The 24,769-nt window shown below is 47.1% G+C and overlaps 1 protein-coding gene across 1 annotated transcript in view; it reads left to right on the top strand.

Moving 5' to 3' along the window:
- The window catches only part of AHCY (adenosylhomocysteinase), a 403,130-nt gene that overhangs the window by 117,393 nt on the left and 260,968 nt on the right, over positions 1 to 24,769 (top strand). The window contains exon 3 of the mRNA XM_069652263.1: positions 15,553 to 15,628. Coding sequence (XP_069508364.1) covers positions 15,553 to 15,628 — 76 coding nt within the window. The remainder of the gene's footprint in view (positions 1 to 15,552; positions 15,629 to 24,769) is intronic.

The following is a 24,769-nucleotide window of genomic DNA, read 5'->3' as shown; positions in this document are numbered from 1 at the left end:
GTTCCCGGGGGCGGGGGCAAACATAGGGGTGTACTGCAGGGAAGGCAAATGTATGTTTTATTAAATTGCTTATAAAATATTGTATCAAGCTGACACAAATGTACGATTTGGAGATTCTTAATATGAAAAATGTCCCCACAATTTGAGACTAAGCTCAACTCTGATGTTCTGAGACCGAACCCCGCAATTTATTCATATTGTAGACACTGGGTTTATGCTAGAAACATGATAACTTATCGTAATATGCTCAGTGAGGGGGTGCAGGTCTGTGTAAAATTTGATGCCGAACCGACCTTGGCAAAACCCACTGAAAGCGCAAAATGTTGTCGTTTCTGAACCCAAGCTCGCAGGAACATGGGGCTTGAACAGAGAACTGTCTTAAATTCATCTGACGTGAATATGTATTATGAACCACGTGTGTATCTGGGAAACCGGTTGTTACAAAAAATTCATTTTCTAAGTAAAAGCAAAGGGGCGTTTCTTCAATCGATTGTAAAAGGGTAGCATCACTCTGACTCTCAACTCAGTTATCCAGTTAAAGGACCGGGAATCCTCTAGCCCATCAGGATCCTCAGAGGGTTGGGCATAGAAAGTAAGCCTTCCCACCCATTTTCAAAAGACATAAAAAGAGCCACTGAGACCTAGGTGGGGACGGCTCTTTCCACTTTCTTGCGAAGCAATTTGACGGACGACTTCAAATTCAGGCAATATTCAGAGACCAGAACTTAGAAAACCAGACTCCAGATTCCAGAACTTTGGAGCAGAAGGCCTACTGCAAGCTAAAAGTATTCTCAGCTGTCCTTACAATTTTGCAAACTGATTTACCCCAGACTTCCAAGGGGCACATCAGAATAAAACAGCCGGGCTGTGCTGTTTGATTCTAGCCAAGAACTTTTGCCAGAACCAGACCCAGAGAGCAGTGCTGTATCCAGAACCGCAGACCAGACCGCTGTGCAGTGCCAAGAACTTTTGCCAGAACCAGCGATCCAGACCAGCAGAGCTGACCCAGATAGCTGTGACTTCAGAACCACCCGCTAGAAGTCCAGTCTAAACCTGTTGACCAGATCTTGATGGCCTAATTTAAATTTCTAGTTAGTATCCAGCCAGAACTGTACAGAACCAACCTCTTAGTCTAAAATAATCTCATCCCATCCATTTCAACCTATTTAGAACTGCATAGAAATCGTGTCCATTCTGTGATTCTAACCTGTGAAAGTGTCATTTGAATCTTACTTTGTTTCTGAGAATCTACCTCCACTAAATCGTCCGTATCTTTTGAACCGCACGTCCTAGAAGCGAGATTTAACATTTTAAAGCTAAGAACCTAAGCTTTCCAATAAGCCCAAAACCAACGTTCTAGTTTTTCTGTAATTGCGATCGACGCACTCGGAAAAAGTGCCACGAATTGCAATTTGACTCAATTTCTCCACCTGTCAAAAATAGCTGTCTTTTGCTTGCAACTGCTGAAATTCGTTTTCAATCTGATAATCATTCCTGATTAATTGCTAGTGTTGACCTGAACTAATTCAAAGTAGCTGTCACCTACCCTGAATCTCCTATAGGGAATTAAAATCATTTTTAGCATATTTTTCACTTCATTGCAAATCGCATTTAAAAGTATTTCTGCCTGTTTTAAAGCATACCGGTTGCTCTAAGCTTGCTAGGGGGGAACTGGAATTTGTATTGCATTTGATTGTATTCCTGAAAACTGTGGGCTCTCCTTCCATCTCCTTATATTGCAAAGGGGGGGGGGTGAATTGTCAAAAGAAAGTGCATATTATCTCTTGTTGAAACCATATCAGTTTTTTCTGTGCTGCATTCTTTCCATCATTGCTTTTCCTTGAAACCATAAAAGTATTCTCTGCTACCTTATCCTTTCTGTACTAACTCCTCACTGATTGAAAATAGTGTGCAATTGTAACATTACCCATTGTTCAACATTATATTCATAAGTGTGCTATCAAATATTAAATTATTCATAAAAGTGTGGTATATATTTAATTTTTCAAATAAATCTTTTAATTTGCAAAACAAACCTACTTCTTGGCTCAGTGAGGTCAGGGGGATTCAAAGAGGGGCGTTATACAAGGGTTTATCATCCAGATCTATGAACTTGTCATAAAAATATATAAATAAGGGCTTCCCTTGGGCATCCAAGACTAGGCATTGACTTAGTTGGAGTGCTGAATTGAAGTCTCTTAACAGGCTACACCCCCTCCAGGTCGGTTGGATCTGGGATCAGCGAGGATGTTGTAGCCGTCAGGGAGGAGAGTGTCAAAACTCTTGACAGAGCTGGCCATGAACCAGTTCTCGGTAAGACAGGACATCAAGGTCAAGTTCTTCGAGGAGGTGGTAGATGAGTGTTTGACAGCCGAGCGAGAGTTGAGTGGCGAGATGAAGGTTGACAGCCTTAAAGACCTTCCGGGGAGGGGTACAGATCAGAGGTACACACTGCGGAGGAGAAAGAGCCCTAGGAGGGGCAGAGGATGAGGAGGAGAGGGCAAGGTAGCCAAGGGGGGAGAGGGGACAGCAGGAAGAGAGTACATTGATGAGGTGAGGGAACAAAGAGTAGGAGATTAGCCTGAGGGCCTTGCACCATGACAGTGACTCTTAGGTAGACATTAATGATGACTCTGTAGGAGTCGAACGCCATGAGGACTTCCCAGCGGATGCCGCCATTAATGGCAGAGGAGGAGACAGGACAAAGCACAGATCATGAGATTTCCATAGATCAGGTGAAGGAACGAAAAAGAGAATGTCTGAGGGTTTGTCTGGCAGAGGCACTAAAATAGGTATCAGTGATTGGGAGACCTGGGTTTGAAGCCAAGATATCCTTTTTGAATTTCTGCTTACCAGACTTGGTGAGAAGGGAAGGATAGTTGATAGAGAAGCAGTTGGAGTAGATAGGAGAGATGGATAACGCCATGAGTGAGTAGAGAGGAGGCAGTAGGAAAAATATGCAAGAGAAGCAGTATGGAACACAGTCACTGGGCTAGCCGGTTACAGTTTAGGACCTGAAGTGATGTGGAAATCACACCCAAATTTGACTTTCAGAACAACCCAACTTGCAGTTACAAAACGCACACAAATTTGATGGATGCAGTTGATTGTTTATCAGAACCCCGAACCACCACTTCAGTTCCAGACAGAATTAACTTTTAGGTGCGTCATAATCCTGTCTTGAAGGGTGCTTCTGGGAATTTGACATTGTTCAACCAGTTTACGCTTCTCCTAGACCAAACTCTCAATGTTAACTTAGCTAAGCAGTTACTCTGGCAGGGGTGTCCGGCTTGTTAATGTTGATGGATATTTGTACCACGCACTATCACCACCAGAAGTGGTCCCCTGGTGCTCTGGCGGCTCTGAAAGAGGAGGGGTGGTGAGTTCATGGGAATGAGCTGGAAAAGTGCAAGATAGCAGTGATGTGCTGTTGGCAGCCTCAGCCCGGTGGGTATGTTGGCTGGGCTTTGGGTGTTTTACGGTCGGTAGTAGTGTGCTGTTGTGCAAGTCTATGTGGTTTGTTTTGTTGTAGTGAAGTTTGTGCGGATTGCTGTGTTTTAGGCTTGTGGTTGTGTTTGGTTAGAGTTTGAGAGGTGTATGCAGAGGGATGAAATTGTTAGTGGATTGGTTAGTTGGCATTGCTGTCCTTGCAATTATGTCTGTGTGATGCTTGCTACCATTCACTATTCCATCTGGGTGTGGCGCTTGCTAATTTTCAATATTCTGTCTAAATGTGAGGCAAGCTAGTGATCACGATTCCATTCAGGTGTTGCACTTGTCATTCGCAGTTTAGTTTGTGTTCTAACATTCACATTTCTATCTAGATGCAACGCAGGCCAAAGTTAATAATTCCGTCTGTGTGGCCCATGCTAACATTCATAATCCTGTCCAGATGTGACGCAAGCTAAGGTTAAAGTTTTATCTAAGTGTGGCACATGTTAACCTTAGTTACACCTGTCTTAAGGTGACACAGGCTAATTTTGACCGTTCTCTATAGTTGTGGGACTAGCTAACATTGGCTAGTATGTTTGTGCGCCATGCAACATTTACAGTCTAGCCAAGAATGGATTTTAGACTGGAGGTCACAAATCTCTCTTAAGTATGCATGTTATAATTTTATGGCAGTCTGCGTTGTGGTGAGGTAGTGGCGAGGGCTTCCTGGAGTAGAGTAATTGCTCTACGCCCCACCCATGCCTCACTTAGTTTTGTTGGTGTCTTTTGGCTGCTAGCTTCCTTTGCTTCCCCTACGCACACCTGCAGACACATCTTGGAGATGCCAATGTAGCAGCCGCCCTTTGCCTCGGGGCCCTTAGCCGTAGGGGCTGCAATGGGCAGAGGGCTGCCCTGGGAAGGTCAGTTCCTGAGAGTCCACCGATCAGGTGTTGGGCGGGAGGGAGGCGGGCATAGGGGAGAGTCCAGGAAGAGAGCCGCAGGTACATGGGCCTGATGCCCGATTGCTCCGAAAAGTGGCCAGATGGGGGCACAAAGGAAGCTGCACTCACCTGCTTGGTGTGAAGATAACAAGCAAAGTCTGTTCAGGAACAGAGGTCCACACATCAAAATGATACACTACTGATAGTAATTTGTGGTGTATATATTAAGTGACTAACACTAATTTGGGTTACTTGCCGGCCTAGATTGGAACACTTAAATATGCAATATGTACTGTAAATTGCTAAACTGGGGGCAAAGAAAAGGCTAATTTTTACAGGCCTTAGGCTAGAAATACTTTATAAACGATTGCATTGTTTTTTTATATTGAGCTTCATGCCGTATTGTGGCCTCCAAACATGGTGCTGGGTTTTGAAAAAGTGCTGCTCTGCTCAGTTTTGTTCCTTAGACCAGCGCATTGCCCCTGAGTGATTCTCCCAATATATTTGCAATGAGTCCCTCTCTACCTTTTTAATAGTATACTTCAAGAAGGTGTTAAGTATGTCCTTGCAAAACGTGACTGTAGAACTGTTCAAAAGGGTTCTCCAGCGTTGGTTTGGGGGGGGGGGCTGTGGGAGTGTCTACCAGTACCCATGCCATACATGGCCAAAGAGGACTTGTGACCTTGGGCTCCCACTGCGTTTGGCCCAGTAAGGTAGCTACTTTGAACATAAGGCCTTTACACCAATGCAAGTTAATGGGCAAATATTTGCATAGGGGAAGGTATTTTTACCCTCTGACTACTTGCATCATCAGTCTCTGTGATGACAAGGAGGCTCAATGTCTGTTGTACTGTAGAAGGTTTTTTTAAACATATCGACACGTGTAGAAACTACTAGTGTAATGTTTATGCGCATCAGAATAAATAGGCCCCCCAATAGGTGGAGTGCGCACAAGAGCTGGCTTGGCCAGAGAGGTTGAGCACACAATGACAGATAATCCCATCACTGGTGAGGTTCGGCCTTGTGGTGTTTACTCTGCTTCCATCCGGACCGACTTCATATGCACACAATCTCTAGTATATTAACATTAACGGAAAATGTATAAAACGTCCCTATGCTTGATCACTTTATTATAACATTGGTTAGAGGTGCGGTTAATCGAGCTCGGCATCTAGTTTGAGTACTTGCACATTTATCTTCTGAAAAATTCCCCACAGACATAACAAAAAAACAAAAAAAAGAAAATGCTGATATACATGAAAGGATCAAACACTAAATGTTACAAAAATAAAGTTCAAATAATTCACTACAGCCTTGCATACATTTACAAGATGCTAAAGCTCAAATTGTAGCATTTCGTTGTGGACCTGCTGCATTACAGTTCCAGCCTTTCATCACACTTGCTGCAATGTAGGCTACCACATGATTCTGATGTTAAAAATGTTGTAAAATAAGTGACACCGAACAGTGGCACATGATCTAACAGTACCACCTACTTGCAGCACCACCCCTGTAGTGTTCCCTGCCACAAAACCTTGCTTTATCCCTAGGGCAACCTCATTTCGAATTGTGAAATCCCTTCTCAACAGCCGCTCTTACTGTTTTGTAATTGGTATGGTATTTATTTATAAAGTGCCTATATACCGGCATGTGTTTCAAAGAGCTCCAGGAGGGTGGGAACATGGGGGATAAACAGTTGCTCAGAGCCCTTGAATTTCTGAAGCGATAACGGTCTGCACAGGCACATTAAGTGGATATGGTACATAAAACAGTTAGGATACAACAAATGGGCCGGATAGCGATTGTTTTTTTTCAAGTGCACATTAAGGGGTAAGACAAGGAAGGACAAAGATCTACAGGCAGAGCTGTAGTGCAAGTGCAGGCAGGACAAGGGAGGGGGAGAGAGGGTGGGGGGGGTGGAAGGGGAGGGGGTCCCCCCCGTGGCAAGTGCAGTAGGACTGGCAGGGTTGTCTGGGACCTGTGAGACTGGGGTACACCAGGCGGCCAGTCAGTGAGCTGTCTGGAGGAAGAGAGAAGAGCAGGGAGATGGAGATGGAGAAGGAATAGGAGAAGAGGAAGGTCTTGAGGAGTTCCGGATCTTAAGAATATCATGCTCAAGACGGAAGGTGGCAGGGAGTCTTTTGCAGAGGGAGGGGCCTGCTGAGTTAAGGGATCTCCCTCCAAATCTCTGCTTGGAGAACCTGCTTACTCGCAGAAGGTTGGAGATAGATGAGCGGAGGGCTCGGGAGGGACAGTATTTAGAAAGGCAGTGGAACAGTAAACTTTTCTGGTGTGTGTGGGCCACTTTTGATGGAATGACAGCAAGGACGGCAATATGTTTCTCAACAATGACTAGCTTCTCCAAAGCCTTGTCCAGAACCTGCTGTGAAGTACCTTCTGTCATGCAGCAATGAGAAGTCAAATACTTCTTTAGCATGGGGTCTGGCATGGATTAACATGCTCATGAATATTCCCTGTTGTCCGCCTGGGAATCCTCTGTACAAGAAATTTCAATTAACTTTCACTTACAGCACTGTATTTCTCCACTGTCCTTTGGGTCATACTGCTCCCAGCCAATGACCGCCCTCTCCTTAAGCCCCACCCCTGGCAGCCATGTTCAGATTATTATCGCACACTTCAGTGTTGGGGGTCCTTGAGTTTTGCCATGCGAGCTACTTCTAGGTTTTTCAGGGATAAAGGTTCTATTTATGTACCAAAAGAGCCTGTGTGCTATTCTCTCCATCTGCCGACAGCGGTGATCTGTTTTCTGTGAAGTTCAGCGCCCCTCAAGGGTGAAAATCGTCAATTTGCAGAAGGCTATCCGGCCTACTTCACGCCCTCCGACCCTGACGCAGGAGGAAGATCCCTCTTCAAGCCCTGCACCAAGTGCAGGCTTGAACTGTGGAGGACAAACACATAGTGCCTCTACTGCCTGCATCCGGACCACAGAGGATTGCGCGATTTGCCGCAGATTCTCCAAGAAGACAAATGACAGGCACAGTAGACTGGCGGCGTAGCTGAACGCCAAAGGCTTCTGCTCTGTTCCCTGAGCAGGGACATGCCTCACCCAAGGCCGGTCGGTACTAGGAGCAGGTTTCTATGTCCTGTGAGGGGGCCTCATCCGTGGGGGCCCAAGATAAGGCCAAGCACTGCACGTCCTTCGGTGTCGCCGCAGAAGCATGTCCCACGGCAGGCAGGGCGCGATCAACCTTGCCCTCAGTCTCCATTGCCAGCCGGCAATCTAGTTCCTCAAAGAGGAAGTCGTCAAATCCGGCTAAGCTTCGTGAAAAACCGGAGAAACTGCAGAGGAAAAAAGGCTGAGGTGCCAATGAAGGCCCATGCAGCACAAGAAAAGTCTTCGATGGAGCTGGTGGCGGCTGCTCTTTCGAAAGCTAAAGGGGCTGACCCCGAGAGGGTAACCCGCCACAGCGCTGAAGGTATCCCTCCAAGGTGTGAAGCCACAGTGATGCCTTGGATAAGGTCTCCTGGCACTCCCGAGAAGGGGGCACCCCCTCAGAACCTGGTTCCAACCCCTTGAGGTGGAAAAACAGGGGTGGAGTGGTTAGGAGGGGGGTCTGGATCAGTCCTAGGCCGGTGTTCAAGCCATGTAAATTTCATCCAGAGGACGAGGATATGGAGTCCCTGCACACAGTCCACAAGGATGTGGGAGAGAGCGACTAGGGTGCAGGGCCCAGTGTTCAGATCACCCCAGCTCCGAAGAGGGATGTGTCTCTGGATATCATATCAAATCTCCACACCCTGGTGTCGGAGATCCAGAAGAGGATGCTACAAGGGCCTGTTCCAATGGTTCCCCAGGACCCCTGATCAAGCGCCTACAAAAAAGAGCACCCTCCGATGCCCCCTTTTCAGCCTCCACACCTGCATCTGGTCTCATCTCCCCCAGCATACGGCCACGATGGACGCCGGCGATGTAGTCGGAGCAGGCAGCGGTTCCCCACAGCATAGGGTGTCCTCACCAGGCGAGGTGGGATCGTTCCATTCTGTGATCGCCAAAGCCTCTGAGCTGATCCAGATCGTGTCCAAGGAGACCAGGAAGAAAGGTTTCAAGAGGAGGACTATTATGGCGGTACCCCTCCTGGATGACGTGTGGGAGGAGGGACTGGCCCTCTTGAAGAACCTTTGCATGGCTCCAGCCAAAAGTGAGTCTGGAGAAGTACCGGTGACTCTAAATCCACACCCAAGTGCCTGAGGTTGCAACCATTGCCGGATTTGGTGGTTTTAGCGAAAGCAAGGAACCAGTCATCTAACCCGTCTCGTCGTCTTCTGTCCCTGCGGACAAAGAGGTCAAGAAGTTGGATGCCATGGGGAGGATGGTAATCTACACCGGGGTCCACCATAGAGGGGGCCAACGCACTGCTGATCCTAGCCAGGTACGACGGAGCTGTGGTATAAACTGGGGCCTATTCTAGAGTTCCTCCCTGACAACCAGAGGATGGAGGCAATCGCCCTTTTCCAGGAGGGGGGAGAGAGCGTTGAATCACACCATTAGTGGCACTGGACGTGGCAGACACAGGGTTCCGCCAGATGGGAATCAGTGTTTGCCTTTGTCACCAAGGCTGGATGAAGGCCACAAATTTCCATCAGGTTGTCCAAACAAAGGTACTGGACATGCATTTCGACGTGGATAACTTTTTCGGAAAGGCAGTCGACTAGTCTCTAAAGGCCAAGGCAGATACGGAAACGGCCCGTGCCCTGGACACACTCCAACAGCACTGTTCTTCCTTTCGTTCTTCCAGAGCAAAGTCGGACACACAGTGGGAGGCCTTTGACCAGGATGGTCAGCGAGTGGGTAAAGATCACCAGCGACAGATGGGTGCTGGACGCTCTCGCCCAAGGACCTATCCTAGAATTTCAGCAGAGGCGTCGCAGATCCCATCTGGAGCAGCACGCCCCTCAGCTCTTTGAAGTATGGGTCATGCTGCGAAAAGGGGCAAAGAGCTGGGTCCCCAGAAGTCTCAAATTCAGCATGGTCATGTTGCAGCACGTGCTCGGCCAACTGGAGAAAGGGGAATTCTTGACTTCGCTGGACCTGGAAAGGTACCCATTCACAGGAAACACTTAGTGTTTATGCTTGTACAGGGACAGTGCTATCAAATCAAGGCTCTACATTTCAACTTAGTCGGGCCCCCACAGTGTTCACAAAAGGCCTGGAACTAGTGGCGGCCCATCTGCGTATATTAACGTATACCCGTACCTAGACGACTGGCTCATCTGGCCCGCTTGTAGTAGTTTGCTGTCGGACACACTGAGGCGGCCATCAAGTTGCTGATGCATCTGGGATTCTCCATCAATTATCCAAAGGCCTGCTTGACGCCATCGCAGAACGCATTGTTCCTCGGAGCCAGTCTCGCTAGTGTCCTGCCTAGCATCGCCCTCAGAGTGTAGCGGCCATTCTGGGGAAGGTGCAGCGACTATTGCCGATAAACTGCCACAGTGCGGACCATCAAGTCGTCGTTGCTTGGCATGATCTCCTGCATCTACCTCATATGGCTCTGCAGCTTACAGATACAACCTCTTCAGGAGTTCCTGGACACTCGCTGGGTGAGTTCTGTCTGGCAATAAGGGTGTTGGGAGGTGGCGGGGGTGTCTGCTTCAACATCGCCCTTGGCATGAGGTTTCAGAACCATCCATTCCCAGAGACTGTCACGACAGATGCTTCCGTGGGAGACTGGGAGCCCACACTGGACATCTTCACGCTAGAGGCCTGTGGCTGCCGGAGGAGAGGGATCTCCACATCAACATCCTGGAGCTGTGGGCAGTGTTCTGGGCCCTCCGGTTGTTCCTTTGGTGAGGATCTTCACATACAACACCACCACGATGTTCTACATCAGGAAACAAGGGGGCACTCGCTCCCCGGCCCTCTCCAAGGAAGGGCACGAAACTGTGGTGCTGGACCGTCAGACAAGAAATGTTCCTCGTTCCCCTTCACCTAGCGGGAGTCAAGTCGCTCAGCAGGGAGTTGGCTCCTGCCAGGAGTGTGAACTTCGGTAGGACCACATCTTCACCAAGTGGGGCAGGCCCCAGAACGACCTGTATGCGCCGGCGGTGAACTCTAAATGCCAGAAAGTTTGGCAGCAGATTCCATCAGCCGAGGAGCCTGGGGCACATGTTCTCCTTCCCGTAGGAAGGGATGTTCCTGTACACATTTCCTCTGTTGCCTCTCCTGCTCCGAGTCAACACACTGTCTGCAGGATGATACTCGTCGCCCTGCTGTGGCAGTGGCAGATTTGATACCCAGACTTTTTCAGCCTGTCAGCGTCGCAGCTGATCAAGCTATCAGCGGTCCAGGTTCTTCCCTCCAGAGAAGGGGGCACAATCATGCATCACGACACGGGATCACTCAACCGGAGGGCTTGGCTCCTGCAGCGCTAGAGTTTGGAGAATGTGTTGCCGGTGGACTGCAGGAAGGTCCTCGCCAAGGCCGGGCATCGTTGACCTTGAGTGCTTTGGTCCCAAGTGGAAGTGTTTTGCTACGTGGTGCTCGTTGCAGGTTACCCCTCAGAGGATCACAGTCCTGCTGAATCTTCCATTCTTGCTGTCCTTGGCCAAGGCCGGTCTGGCGCACGCCTCATTCAATGTACCTCTGGCAGCTATCTCCAGCTATACCAGGTCTCCAGGAAGATCTTCACTTTGGTCTTCAAGGAGTTCCTCAAAGCCACTTTTTTTATCTTTCCTGCCGGTGAAGGCTCCTGCCCCGGTGAGGGAAATCAACGTGGTGCTGATGAGGCTCATGGGGAGATGGGGGAGCCCTTCCAGCCTATGCATCAGGCCCCTCGTTCCTCTTGTGGAAAATGGCCTTCCTTGTGGCCATCACCTCTGCCAGGAGGGTAGGTGAGATACAGGCCCTGTCCTGCAAACAGCCATACCTGACTTTCCACAAATCGAGGGTGGTGCTGTGGACACACCCCTCCTTCATGCCAAAGGTTCCATCGGAATTCCGCCTCAACGAACTTTTGTTAACCGTTTTCTTTCCCGAAACCTTTGTCTCCGGCTGAGGGCTTTGCACTCACTTGACTTTGTGTGTGCCAGGAGCAAAGAGTGTTCCAAAGACTTCACAGCTGTTCGTGAACATGGTCCTGTGAACCATGGCAAGGCTTTGTCCAAGGCTTCCATCTCAAGGTGGCTCTCCGGCTGAATCATGCACTGTCATCGGTTGGCGAACCGACTATTGCCCGGCCGTCCGAGAGCCCATTCCACCAGAGTGATTGCTGCGACAGCGTTCCCGTCTGGTGTGCCCCTGCTGGACATCTGCAGGGCTGCTACGTGGAGGTCCATGCACACCTTCAAGAATTTGAACTGCATCGACAGGGATTCCAGGGAGGGGTCCAGAGTTGGCCAAGCAGTGCTACGCAACCTTTTTGCTTGAGTTGAGTCTGTTCCAGAGGTGAGAGTGAATTGCTTCTGTTGAGCTTTACCACCTCCCGTGGTTGTGTAATGTTGTACTGCTGTACTGCTGTGTGTTCGTTAATCATGAGCATGTGAATACATGCCAGACCCCATGCTGGAGAAGGAACAAGTTACTTAACTTTAACTATTGTTCTCCAGCATGGGTCTGGCATGGATCTGTCATGGATTTAAATACGAACCCTCCCTCCAACCCCTCTGCAGCGGCTCTTGGTCATAATGCCACTTTACGTGCTTACCATATCTGAAGATGGCTGCTAGGGGAAGGGCTTAGGAAGAGGGCCGTCATTGGCTGCGGGCAGTATGACCCAGAAAACAGTGATTGGTTTACGGGAGAAATACAGTTCTGGGAGTGATTCTTTTACCGAGTATTCTCAGCCTGACGGGGAATATTCATGAGCATGTGAATCCATGCCAGACCCATGCTGGTGAACAATAGTTACAGGTAAATAACTTGTTCCTTTCTGATTAACCGTGCACCACTTTTCTTGTCCTATTTAATGTAGTGCTGACTGCAAAATGTAGTCTGGACTCTAGTGATGTCTGTTTGGACTAGCACACAACCGTTTGTGAAGTGAAAGACTAAAGGCTGGCATCTAGTCACCCTAATGCAGGGAACAATCTGAAGCATTGCCCATTGTAATGCAGAGCGTGCTTCGGAGAAGCGTTCCATCATGCAGCACAGCAGGATATGCTTTTACATTCATGTTTGGCACATGGCAACTAAAGCGATCACGCATTCCCATGCATTGTGTAGCGAGTTCAGTCCTAATTTTACTTTAGCATTCTGAAAAGTAGTATTGATATCCCATTTTAAACGTAGCTATAATCCTAGCAAAGTATTATCAAACATCAGCTGAGGTAGACTGTCTTTGGGGTTCTGCAGCCAGGGGCTGGAGGTGCATGCTGCTGTGAAGCTTGATTTTGTTTTCAGCAGGCACTGTAAGCAAATGCTGCTTCAGGGCCCCGTCTGGTGCTGTGCATCAGGGATTGCAGGGACATGCTGCTGCCTGGAAAGGTTTTATTTGCAGGCAGGGATATCCGTTGTGCTGCAGTAAAGTCTTCCAGCTACATTGGTTTTCAGTTATAGTAAAGCCCATCCATTGGGACACACCAAACGACGACTTCTGCTAAGTGGAAGGCAGTGATAAACCTGTCGGCACAAGTGCTCCACCTACCACTGCGCTTCGCGGCCTGCTGTAACCGGGGCTCCCGTCCTGCCCAAACATCTTTCTTCTAAATCTGCCAATTATATCACGCAGCCAACTGCAATGGTCCTCACAAGAGGTCTTGCAAATAATCTGATGGCTTTAATAAGACTCATTAGCCCTAGCAGAAGCTACTCTGTGCTAAAATTGCGATTCCCTAACGCAGCAAAACCACCCCAGAAGGCATACTACTCTCTGAAAAGGCACTTGATAGTGCTAATAATGGAGTAGATTTCATGTGGCCTGTCTTGCCAACAGTTTTGTCAGATGTGCCAGGTTGAATATACAATTTTAACTACTTAAACCAGTTTGAGAAGCTGCCGTCCATGCATGTTTTCATATCTGCACGTTTGTCTTGACTGACACAGTACGTTTTTATGCTTTGTGAAAATATCCTTTGTTTAACATAACATTTTCTTGGCTGCTCTTTCGCAGGCTTTACATCCTGGTAAGGTCATGAGCCTTTTTTCATTAATCTTTTCTGTTTCCGTGGGCCTCCATGCCATGGTGGCCCTTCACTTGTAGGATCCCATTTATCCTGCCTCCCACCCCTACCACCTCCCGTCCAGACTGCTCGTGATTGGCCAGAGTGTGCCCATCGTGACGGGAACACCACTTCTGAGGCCACCTCAGGGCAGGCTTGCCTGGGCAGCCCACAAAGGGCCACAGGCCCCTCCCATTGCCCGTTGGGCCTCTGCTCCCTGGTTGCCCTACAAAGCAGTCTGCTACAACTACTAGTTAAGGTGTTCGGAATTGGAAGCACGGCCAGTGTGGTGCCTCTGTAACCCAGCTACTACTTTAGTACTACTACTACTATTCATCTTATCACTGTGTTGAATCTATTTGGTGCCAAAGTTAGCCACAGCTTTGAGTTTAAATGCACCTTAAGTACAGCCAGTGGTTTAAATGCAAGTGCTTATTCAAGCATAGCAACTATTACATTTGGCTGTGTTTTTGGAGTATAGTCAGTTATAGTTGGCTGAATTTGTTTATGCAATTGTCCAGTAACCCTACTAAACTCTCCAATATCCTGCAAAGCTGAACAAAACGCAACTCGTGCCTTTAGCACACCAAAAACCTAAAACCACCACAAACTGCACACTACGCAACACCCAACAAAAAATGAAACCAATTACACACATCACCCAAACACTCGTACATCAAACACCACTTAACGTCTACCAACTAAAAACAAACTGGCACACAGTGACACGTTTTTCTGAACTGGAGCTACCAACCTCACATCAAAGCTCTCTTGCGCTTTTCCCTCTCAATCCCGCTACCCAAGTTCTCCTAGCCCCCCCGCCCCCCCAAACGCCTTGCACCCCCTCCTTACTCTTGGGGATTCGCCAGAGCACCTGGATAACATGAAAATGACCGTGGTACGATTCACAATAGCACAACATTTCGTGTGATTGTACTTTCAACACATGCTTGTACCCCTAAAAAAAAGTGTGCTTATTGCACCATGCAGGGTAAATGGATGTTTGGCATTTCTTAACTATGCTCCAACACATTTAAAGTAATGTATGCTTACCCTATTCTGAACCTCGCTGAAATGCCTTTTCCTTGATTTCCCACTAACCTGTGCGTCTTCATTGATGGAAATCAACTTCACTGAGTTTTGTGGAAGTCTGAACCTGCGTTATCATGCTGTATACTAATTAAGCTTGTGTGGTCTCACTGGTTCCTGCATCAGTTGAAAGCACAGAAATGGAGTGGTGTGACAGTGGATTGTTTTAAAGGCATGTAGTCTTCTCCAAATCTTTCAGGGACATGGGCCAATGCCAAGGAGTATAATGCACACGGACTGTGACACTAGTGAATGTTGGTCAAGCACTGGGTAGTAAAGGAGTGTTTTGGGCTGCCCCTAGGATGGGCGTCTCACATTGGTAAATTTAAGGGTTCCTTTTGCCTTGTGATAAACATGCACCATAAATTGCAGTAGAGCTCTTTGTTGTGCTTGGATAATCCTTAGTACGTTCCTTCCTCTTCAAAGGGTGGGGCACCTTGTTTTCCCAGCATTTGCTCACTGTGGTGGTAGATTCAGGTTTGTACAGGTTTGGGTGAAGTTTGTAATCTGCTAAAGGAATTTCCATCCCCTTCTATTTGGCAGTCAGCAAAGCACCTTGAGTGATTTGCACACCAAAAAACCTGGTCACGCCTTTAAGCCATTTAATCAGTGTTAATTCTGAGCAAAGGACTAGTTGTACCTTGCCATTCCTCCAATAAGACTATTACAAACATCCACCTTGATCACATCTAGGAGTGGGGCACTATGGGGTACCACATGAAAAGTAAAAGCTTCAAATCTGGGTGGTGGATATCAATATGGCATTCTGCTTAGAGTCTACGTTAATCTCAGTACTGGCGTATTCATTAAATGTTGCAGCTGCTCTGTAGTGCCACTGCTGGATAACCGCAATAGTGGAGTGGTAATGTGTGCACTCAGAACCATGTGTGGTTGCCCAATTTGTCTCCTTTGCTGTTAATTATTATATTGTTTCCAGTTCTTTAATAATGCATTTGCACTTCCTGTTTTTCAGGTGCAGTGGTCCAGCTGCAACATTTTCTCCACTCAGGATCATGCTGCTGCAGCAATCGCCCAAACTGGGATCCCTGGTAAGTTTCAATGAGGGAATATGAGACAAGTTTCTCCATCTTGTGTCTGGTTGTCTTTTCTCTATTACAATGGATCCGTCTTGAGGGGCATGGGGCAGACGCGTGTGGCACAGCAAGGAAAGGATGAAAAGAATCTGGTTTCTCTAGGTCAGCATTTTCCAGGCACTCGTCTCTAACCTTCTCTTGCTTCATCCAGTCGGACTGGCCACTGGACTATGGATCGGTCAGATTTCTTTTCTTCCAAATGTTTTCCTTTTGTACTGTCTCTCCAAACCTGTTGGGGGTTTTCACATTTTGGTTCCAGTGTGCGCAAATACTGGTGGTCACTTTCAAATCTAGTTGTGTTTGGGGACCAACCATTTGTCTCCTTTGTGTAATGCTGTCTAGCAGGCCTCTTCACCGCTTTGGAGAATATTTTGGAATCCATCAGTTCAACTTTTTCATTAAATCCAGTACAGGGTAATAAAAATTATAATTCCAGGCAGCACATCCTGGGGACCTTTTCTGTGGTGCGCCAGTCTGAGTTGAGGGAGGAAGGGAGACTAAATCTTTATCCTTCTTCATAGGTCCACTTCTGGAAAGGGATTTTCAGGTGAAGTTGGAGCAAATGCTGTTGCCTGCATGGAATACCATCTCTATACCATAAAAGCATCTATAATAGAGAGGCGTTCTTACTACTTAAATTATAAGCTGTTCCTACTAGACTGCATTTCCAAGGTCTCACATATATCTTACACCAGAATCCATCTTGATATGTTATCTATCCTATCTCTGCGCTTTGAGTTGGATAATGACGCATGCATAAACTTTAGTCTTTGGCAGGGGTTGTTTAATAGGTTACACATTTTCATGGCTTAAACATCAAATGTCTTATAACTGTTAACGCTTTTCTACTGATAGTTTTGTATTTTCCACTGTAGTTTGTATTTTCCACTGTAGTTTGACCCTTGGCTACATGAGCATGTCCCCACCTCCAGTCTTTCACATTTTCAGGGATTTGGCAAACCTGAATCTGTACCCACCAGTAACAAAGCAGGGTCGCACCCTGCACCTCTGCAGCCACAGCCTGGTCCTGCCCGACCTGGTCCTAGCTAAGAAATTGGTACACATACCCATACAGGCAGACTTAATATATTAAAGGCACTGGAACAAGCCACTATAGTGAACTAGAGACTTGGGTATTGAAAAAGGATGCGTTTCCACTTGACATTGTGCTCCATCTTAGGGACAGCAATGGTTTGGTACGAGTATGCCTACACCATCTAAACAAGTTGAAAGCAGTGGACACAGGGTCCAATGGAACTGTGCAAATAATTTTAGAATATATTTGGGTGCATCTGGATGCTTTACATTGTGTTAAGATTTGAAGCACCATTTATAAAAAAAAATACAAATAAAAGGCAGGGCCTCCAATCCAAGCTGTGATTGTAGGAGCAAGCCCTTCTCTGTACTACAGGAACCCCTGCTAATTAGTGCTTATTGCGTGTTACATGGAGCACTATGAAAGCAACTAAGGAACTAGTTCCTTAGCTGCTTTTACAGTGCTGTCATTGAGCACCGTTTGCCATTTCACAGCAAAGAAAATGGTCTACTCGAGTCCCCTTTTAACTCCTTAACTGCTGAGGGTTTTCCTTCCCAGTGCTGAGCAATTTCTTTTGGACATTTCAATATGTTGACATTCACTTCCTTGTAACATTTGCTATACGTGATATCCTCTCCAAATTTGCACCCTTTTCTTCCCACATGTAGGCAGCCTTAACGCCACCAAGTATTTGTGGTTTGCTGTAAGGGGGTGTGAGAAAATCATAAAAAGCAGAACATTTTTCAGAAAATGGCAATAAGATGTACAAAAAAAGCCTGTTTTGATTTTCTTGTAAGCTAGGAACAAAAGGTTTGCAGTTCTATATTTGACCTTTTCCAAGCTTTCAAAAATAGGTTGAGAGGAAACGAAAATATTTTTCATGAGGCTACCATCAGTTTTGTGAGAGGTAGGACATTTTTCATTTTTTTAATAGGACATGCTTGCACGAAGGAGGGCAGGAAAGCTCAATGGGAACTCAAAGACATACATTTCTGAAAAGTAGACAACATTCCAAGTTCAGGAAGGGGTGGGGTCATTTGCACATGCCAGACAACAGCTATGTACCTAAAATTCCCATAGTTTGGCAAAAGATTGAAAGTGACAGAAAAAAGTATATGCTGGATATGTTTGCACTTATAAGCTAATGGCTTCTGCCAAAACGGAGAAAAGCAATCCACTGCTGCATTCCACCGACTCTTTTAGATAGGGAATCACTTTGATTTCTCAAAACAAGCAATACCACGATCCAAAAAAGGAGCCATGGTACACAGTATTTGTATTCTTTTTTTTAAAACTTCTCTTTATTGGCAAGGAGCAGTAGCAAGTGGATCACATACTACATCAAAAACATATTGCATATACAAGGTTATGGACAATCAATGCATTGGTGACAAAGCAGGCGCATTCACAGAAAACAGACCGAGTCCCGTGGGGGGAGCCACAGTTGTAAGCGGATTCAATTCAACACTACAGCTAAGTCAATGCCTAGTCTGGGATGCTGAGGGAAACCCTTATTGATATATTTTTATGTCCAGTTCGTTTACTCTGGATGACAACCCTTATATAACACCCCTCTCTTAGAATCCCCCTGACTCCACTGAGCCAAGAAGTAGGTTTGTTTTGCAAATTAAAAGGTTTATTTGAAATGTAAACAATAGATCTATATATCACAGTTTTATAAATAAATTGATAATTGATAGCACACTTGTGAATATGAGCAGTAATCAGCAATAGGTAATCCTACAGTAGCACAGTTCTTGGTTACTTATGAATAGGAACAGAAGAATAAGGTGGCAGAGAATGCTTTATATGGTTCAAGGAAAGGCAAGGTGAGACAGAATGCAGCACAGAAATAACCTTGATATGATTTCAACCAAAAGATAATATGATCACTTTTTCTTGAACAATTCACTCCCCCCCCCTCTATGCAAGGTAAAGAGATGGGAGAAAAGCACACAGTTCTCAGGAATGCAATCAAATATAATTCAGTTCCCCCCCTTAGCAAGCTTAGAGGAAAACAGGTAGGAGTTTTAAAGACAGGCAAAATCCTTTTAAATGTGGTGGCAATGAAGTGGAAAATATACTCAAATTGCTTTTAATTCCCTATAGGAGGTTCAGGGTGAGAGATAGATACTTTAATTCAGGATCACTTAAGCAATACTCTATGAATGATTGTCAGGTTGCACACGAATTTCAGCAAGGAAAGCAAGGACAAATATTTGTACACGTGGCTAAAATTAAGTAAAATGTAAAATCGCAGCGATTTAGTCGCGTGCGTCGAGCGCAATTACGGAGGCACTATAAGGGGTAGCAAGTCGGTTTTAGGTTAGTTGGAAAGCTTAGAATCTTAGCTTTAAGATGACAGTTAAAACTCGCTCCTAGCACAAACGGTCCCGGAGATACGGCTTATTTAGTAAAGGTCGTTTTTCGGATTTGAAATTTTAAAGCTCAAGATAAGTTTTCAGTTTTAAAAATGACAGAATGACACGATTTTAGGAGGCATTTCTAATAGGCTAAAATAGTTTGGATTAGATTATTTTAAACTAAGAATGGTTTTGGCACAGTGCTAGCTGGGTACTCACACTAGATTTTGGACAGGAATGCGACTTCAGCACGGATCGGGTCAGGATTGGCTGGACTTCTGCTAGCGGTTCTTCACAGCAATCTGGTCTCTGGGTTTCCGGTTCTGCTCTCAGCACTGCACAGTTCTGGGATCTCTGGTCTCTGGAGATTGATGGATTTGAAGTCTGGAGTCTCCCGGCAAAGCGTCCCGCAAGAAAGTGGAAAGTGAATGTCTCTACCTGGGTTTCAATGTTCCTTTTATGCGTTTTGAAAATGGGTGTGCGCCTGGGCCTAGCTAAGCCTGCCCCTCTGTTATCATTGGCCAAGCTTTCCTCTCTCCCTTGATTGGGGGAAAGAAATGGAGTGTCAGTGATGATGTAGGTTTTATGGTCAGAGGAACCTCCCCTTGTCAAATTGCACACATCTATTTCTGATCCAAATACCTATTTATCTATGTACCATTTTTCTAATATTATAGGTCCAGTTAACATATTTTCTGTAGCACCAAACCATCCGATCCCTGTCTTTGTACGATGTCATGTCCACTTATGACAGAATTCTCCCCTTTTCATCCAGATAATGACCTCTAAACCTTTCCAGATTTTACACAAATGTGCACCAGGGATATGGGTTTCAGATGAGTGTCAGATTTTTAACATGCATACATTTGGAGTAACAACCTTTTTTCCGCTACTATCCCCAAGAACATACCACAGGGTCCTAGCACCTCTTAAAATGTGCACAGAAAAATCACAAGAATGATGATGTTATTTATATAATTTTCACAAGTCAGCACTATGAATTATCCATCTTTTTTAAAATCATGCTCTGGCCCCAAGGGGTGTTTTCCAAAGCACATGGTGGAATTTCTGGTTTATCCACTTCCCCCAAGCTCAGCTTGCTCTCACAGGCACTGCCCCTCCCAGTTTCTCCCAAGAGGAAGCCATTTTACGACCCCCCCTAATATAACATTTGCCTGAGTCCAGGACAGGGCTTTGTTCAACTTCCTGCAGTCTGCAGGTACCACTCCCCTAATTCAATCAGAGAGGTGTCACCTCCTTTTGGTGGGGGCAGCAGGATGCAGCCAAGCCTGGGAAGAGTGGCTGAGCAGGTTTCACTCCTGTCGGGGGTAGTTGCCAGGCAGAATTCACTCTCTTCCAGCCAGGCTTCAGCTAAATGTCCCTTTAGTTCCCAGTTTTCTACATTCAAATCCAACTTACAATTTTTGCACATGCAGCTAGAATGCTGATTCTAAGTTCAAAACTGACATTTAAACAATTGCAACCTATGTGACACTCAGAAGTAGGTCACTCGTTTATTCTAAACATTTCGATTTTAGTGGCTTTAAACCCAAATTCACTTAAGCTGCTGACATCCCCAGCTATTTTTTTATATATACATTAATTACTTCAAGTCATTTCAGAATATAGTCTTACATTGTATCCACCTCTTAGCAAGCCTTTCCTTGGCCTGGTATGGGTTCATTTGTTCAGTTTTACACAGTCTGGTGGTTTTAAAACGCCGGCTTTCTGATAGTGGTGAGCACCAGTATTGCATCCATTTTTGACATTAAGAAAATGAATTCCCCACAGTTCTGGGTTGCTTTTGGCAATCAGCATTGCCATTACCAATGGTTTCAGGCTACTGTGTGTGTAGCCCAATGGTGGTTTTAGGCAGTGCCCTCCTGTGCTCACAACATAGGCAAAAATGGGTGGCAGCCTATTCTTCATGTTTTCCCTGTGCACTCTCTGGGGAGTTCTGGCCATCATGATGTTTTCAATGCCAGTAATGCACAGTTTTATGGTAGGGCTTGGATGCATGGGTAAAAACATCCCACACAGTTCAGCCTACACCTCTGTCCGATCTGGCGATGGAGGCGAGGATAAGAACTCCAAATCGGCTTTGGCGTTTAGGTTACTACAAAACTCTGTCCATATGTTTTTGGGGCGAGCATTCACAGGCAATGTATTGATATAGTCCTCCTCACACACCTGTGTCCAAGTGAGAGCCTTAAGCCACATTTCTAGCGTGGGGGGGAGATCGCTGCTTCCAGCACTGCAGAATGCATCTCTTGGCCACTATGGCTCCCATGTTCAAAAATGTTGCAACCTGTCTAGCCCCCCTCGCCCTCCCACCTCCCGAACACCACCACCACCTGGTGGTCAGGGTCTATCCGGAACCCCACCATCTCCGAGAGGGCCTCTAGCAAAGCCTCCCAGAACGTGGCCAGTGCCCCGCCTCGGTGGATTTGCATCTCTGGCAAACGTGGGGTTGATCTCGTGCGAACTTCCCAACCGCTTGAGGAGTGTAATACAGGCGATTAAGAAGTTTGAATTGTATATATCTGAATCTAGACTTGAGGGAAACCTTGCGCGTATGCTCACACATCTTCACCCACATCTCGTCAGTGATTGCCAACCCCAGTTCCTGGCTCCAAGCATCACAAATCTTATAGGATGGTTCTGTAGAACGCTCAACCAACATTTTATAAAGTGCGGATATCATGCCCCCCCCCCGGCAGAGTTAGCAATGTAGGAGATTTCGGTGGACCCTGGGGGTTTGTCCGGGTATGAGGGCCACATGTCCTGCACTGCCGCTCTGAGTCTAAAGTATTGCAGCAACTTCAGTGGTGAGCCAGAGTGTCCTGGCCTCCATGTCTGCGGGGTGATGAATTTCCCCTCGGGGAACAGATCGGAAAGCGCACGATACCCCAGGTCCTGCCAGTGTTGCATGAGAAGCCTATCCTGCGTGGGGGCGAGGCCTGGGAATTACCATATGGGAAGCCATTTATAGTACGGACGAAGGTTAGAGTGGGGTTGCAGCATATGTTTCCATGCCCTGATAGTGGTGGACACTGGATCAGCCGGGGCGTCAGACTGGTACGAGTGGAAAAGGATCAGTGACATAACATTTATCTCCTCGGTTGCCAGGATCTCAAGTTTGACATGGGGAGGTGGGTCTTGGTGTTTGTACCAGTGAGTTGCGTGTTGGGCCTCTGCAGCAATCCAGTATTGTGCTATATCCGGCGCGTTGAGTCCCCCTTTCTCGTATGGTAAGGTGATATGCTGCCACTTCCTGCGGACGGCCCCGGCGTGCCACAGGAACCGGGCAAACCCTGCGTGCAAGTTTGTGAAATAGTGCTTCCCGGGCCAGAGTGGGACGTTGGCGAATATGTATAGGAGCTTTGGAACTATAATCATTTTGATTAGCGACAGTCTTCCCGCTAGGGACAGGGGGAGACGAAGCCACATCTCCATTTTTGTCTCCACGCACTGAGTAGCGGCACTATAGTTGTCTGTCAAGAGGGAGGCCCTAGATAGTGAGACCTGGACCCCGAGATATTTAATGCCTTCTGGGGCCCACCTGAGTGGGAATTCGCATAATGGTTGGGGAGGAGTGGTTGCAGGTGTGAGAGGGAAGATATCTGATTTGGTGTAGTTTATAGTGAAGCCCGAAAAAGTACAGATTTTGATTATCTCGTGGATGATTGGGTCGAAGTGGACCGAGGGGTCCCTGACGTACAGAAGCACGTCGTCCGCATACAAAGATATCATTTCGGGTGTGTCGCGAAGGCGTATCCCCTTACGAGAATGTTTGTTTTACACTGTCCGCAATTGGCTCGATAGCCATCGCAAATAGTAGGGGGGAGAATGGGCAGCCCTGGCGCGTTCCTCTGTGGAGGGCGAAGGGAGCCGAGATATGGGAATTAACCTGTCTCTGGCCTCTGGGTTCGTGTAAAGCAGTTTGATATAGGAGAGCATGCGTGGGCCAATTCCCTATCTTTTCCAGCACCGCCCACAGGTACTGCCATGACACCATGTCGAACGCCTTTTGGGCATCTAGTGTCACTGCGACCGCATTAGCTTAAGGGTCAATTCTGGACATGACGTTGAACAGGCGCCGGATATTTAAGGAGGTAGAGCAGGCAGGGACAAAGCCACTTTGGTCTGGGTGAATAAGGTACGTCATGATGGGAAGGAACCTGTTCGCAATTATCTTGGCGAAAAGTTTGGTGACACTATTCATAAGGGAAAGAGGTCTGTAGGAGCCACACTCTTCCGGGGGTTTGCCTGGCTTTGGGAGTACAGTGATTATAGCCTCACGTAGGGACTGGGGGAGAATGGCAAGGCGGAGGGACTCGTCCCACACTTCATGCAAGCGCAGGGCCAGTAGAGCAACATGCTCTTGATAAAATTCAGCGGTCAGGCCATCCGGACCGGGGGCCTTGCCTTTGGGGAGGGCGGAGATAGCCTCAGTAATTTCGTCGAGGGAGATGGGAGTGTCCAGCTGCTCTTTGGTGGCATGAGATATATATATAGGACATGGGGATACTATCGAGGAGACGATCCAGGTCCTGGGGACTGTGCTCACTCTGCGGGGCGTAAAGGGCTGCATAGAATTTGGAAAAGGCCTCCAGAATGGGTTGGTTAGCCCAGTGTCGGACGCCGTCCTTGCTCCTAATACTGTCGATACGGGTTCTGCCCCCCTCTATCCAGGCCAGCCTGGCCAGAGTTCGACCGGGTCTTTCCCCCTCGCCGTATTTGCGAGCCGCAATGGGTCGTGCATAATATTGTATCTCCCTGAGGGCATGCGCCTCGAAGGTCTCCAATTCTGCCCCTATCTGTGCCAGCTTGGGTAGGGAGGGAGCAGAGGCATATTCATGCTCTAGTTCCTTGAGCTTTGACTCAGATCATTGTTGAGAGTTCCTAATGTCTTTCAGGACCCCTGCTTCCCTAGAAATACACATCCCTCTGATGAACAACTTGAAAGCCTCCCACCGGACCCCGTCCGTTGTGTCATGGCGTTTATTGGTGTCAAAAGGTATTGATAGCCGCAAGGATGTCGGCCTTGAAAACAATGTCATGTAGTGCCTCAGATTTAAAGCACCAGCCGGAGTGACGCGGTAGTGTGTGTTGTAGGGTAATGTCGAGTGTCACTGGGGAGTGATCTGAAAGTGTGCGTGGTAATATCTGCATGCTGAGGTTCCTCCCGATCAGCCCCGCTGACAGGAGAAAGAGAGAGATTCTGGGATGGCTGTCGTGTGCAGAGAAGTAAAACGTGTATTCCCTAGCCAGTGGGTTGAGTGCTCTCGGGTGTCAATTAGGCCAGCTGGGCACATGTGTGCCTGGAGCCGACGAGCGGCTCTGGACATTGTCCTGTGTGCAGTGCTTGATCAGTGTTTAGTATGAGATTCATGTCCCCCCCCACCCCCCCAAATAACCGGGATCCCTATGTATCTCAAAAGTAGGATATTGATAGCATCGAAGAAGGCGGGGGTGTCTATACTCGGGGCATATGTATTGACCAGCAGGCATTCTGTGTTAGCCAATAGACAATGGAGGAGCACATATCTACCCTCTCGATCTATGTGGCTAGTACGTAAGGAAAATTCCACTGATTTGTGAATTTTAGCACTCCCCTGGTCTGAGAGGAGTACACAGTGTAGAATTTATTGGCTCCCCATGCCGGCGCCAGGGAGGCAGAGAGATGCGCAAGTG

Source organism: Ambystoma mexicanum, chromosome 3p (genome assembly GCF_040938575.1).
Source record: "Ambystoma mexicanum isolate Mex_15411 chromosome 3p, UKY_AmexF1_1, whole genome shotgun sequence".
Lineage (NCBI taxonomy): Eukaryota > Metazoa > Chordata > Amphibia > Caudata > Ambystomatidae > Ambystoma > Ambystoma mexicanum.
The sequence above is the reverse complement of the archived record's forward strand: the minus strand, read 5'-3'. Positions and strand labels throughout refer to the sequence as shown.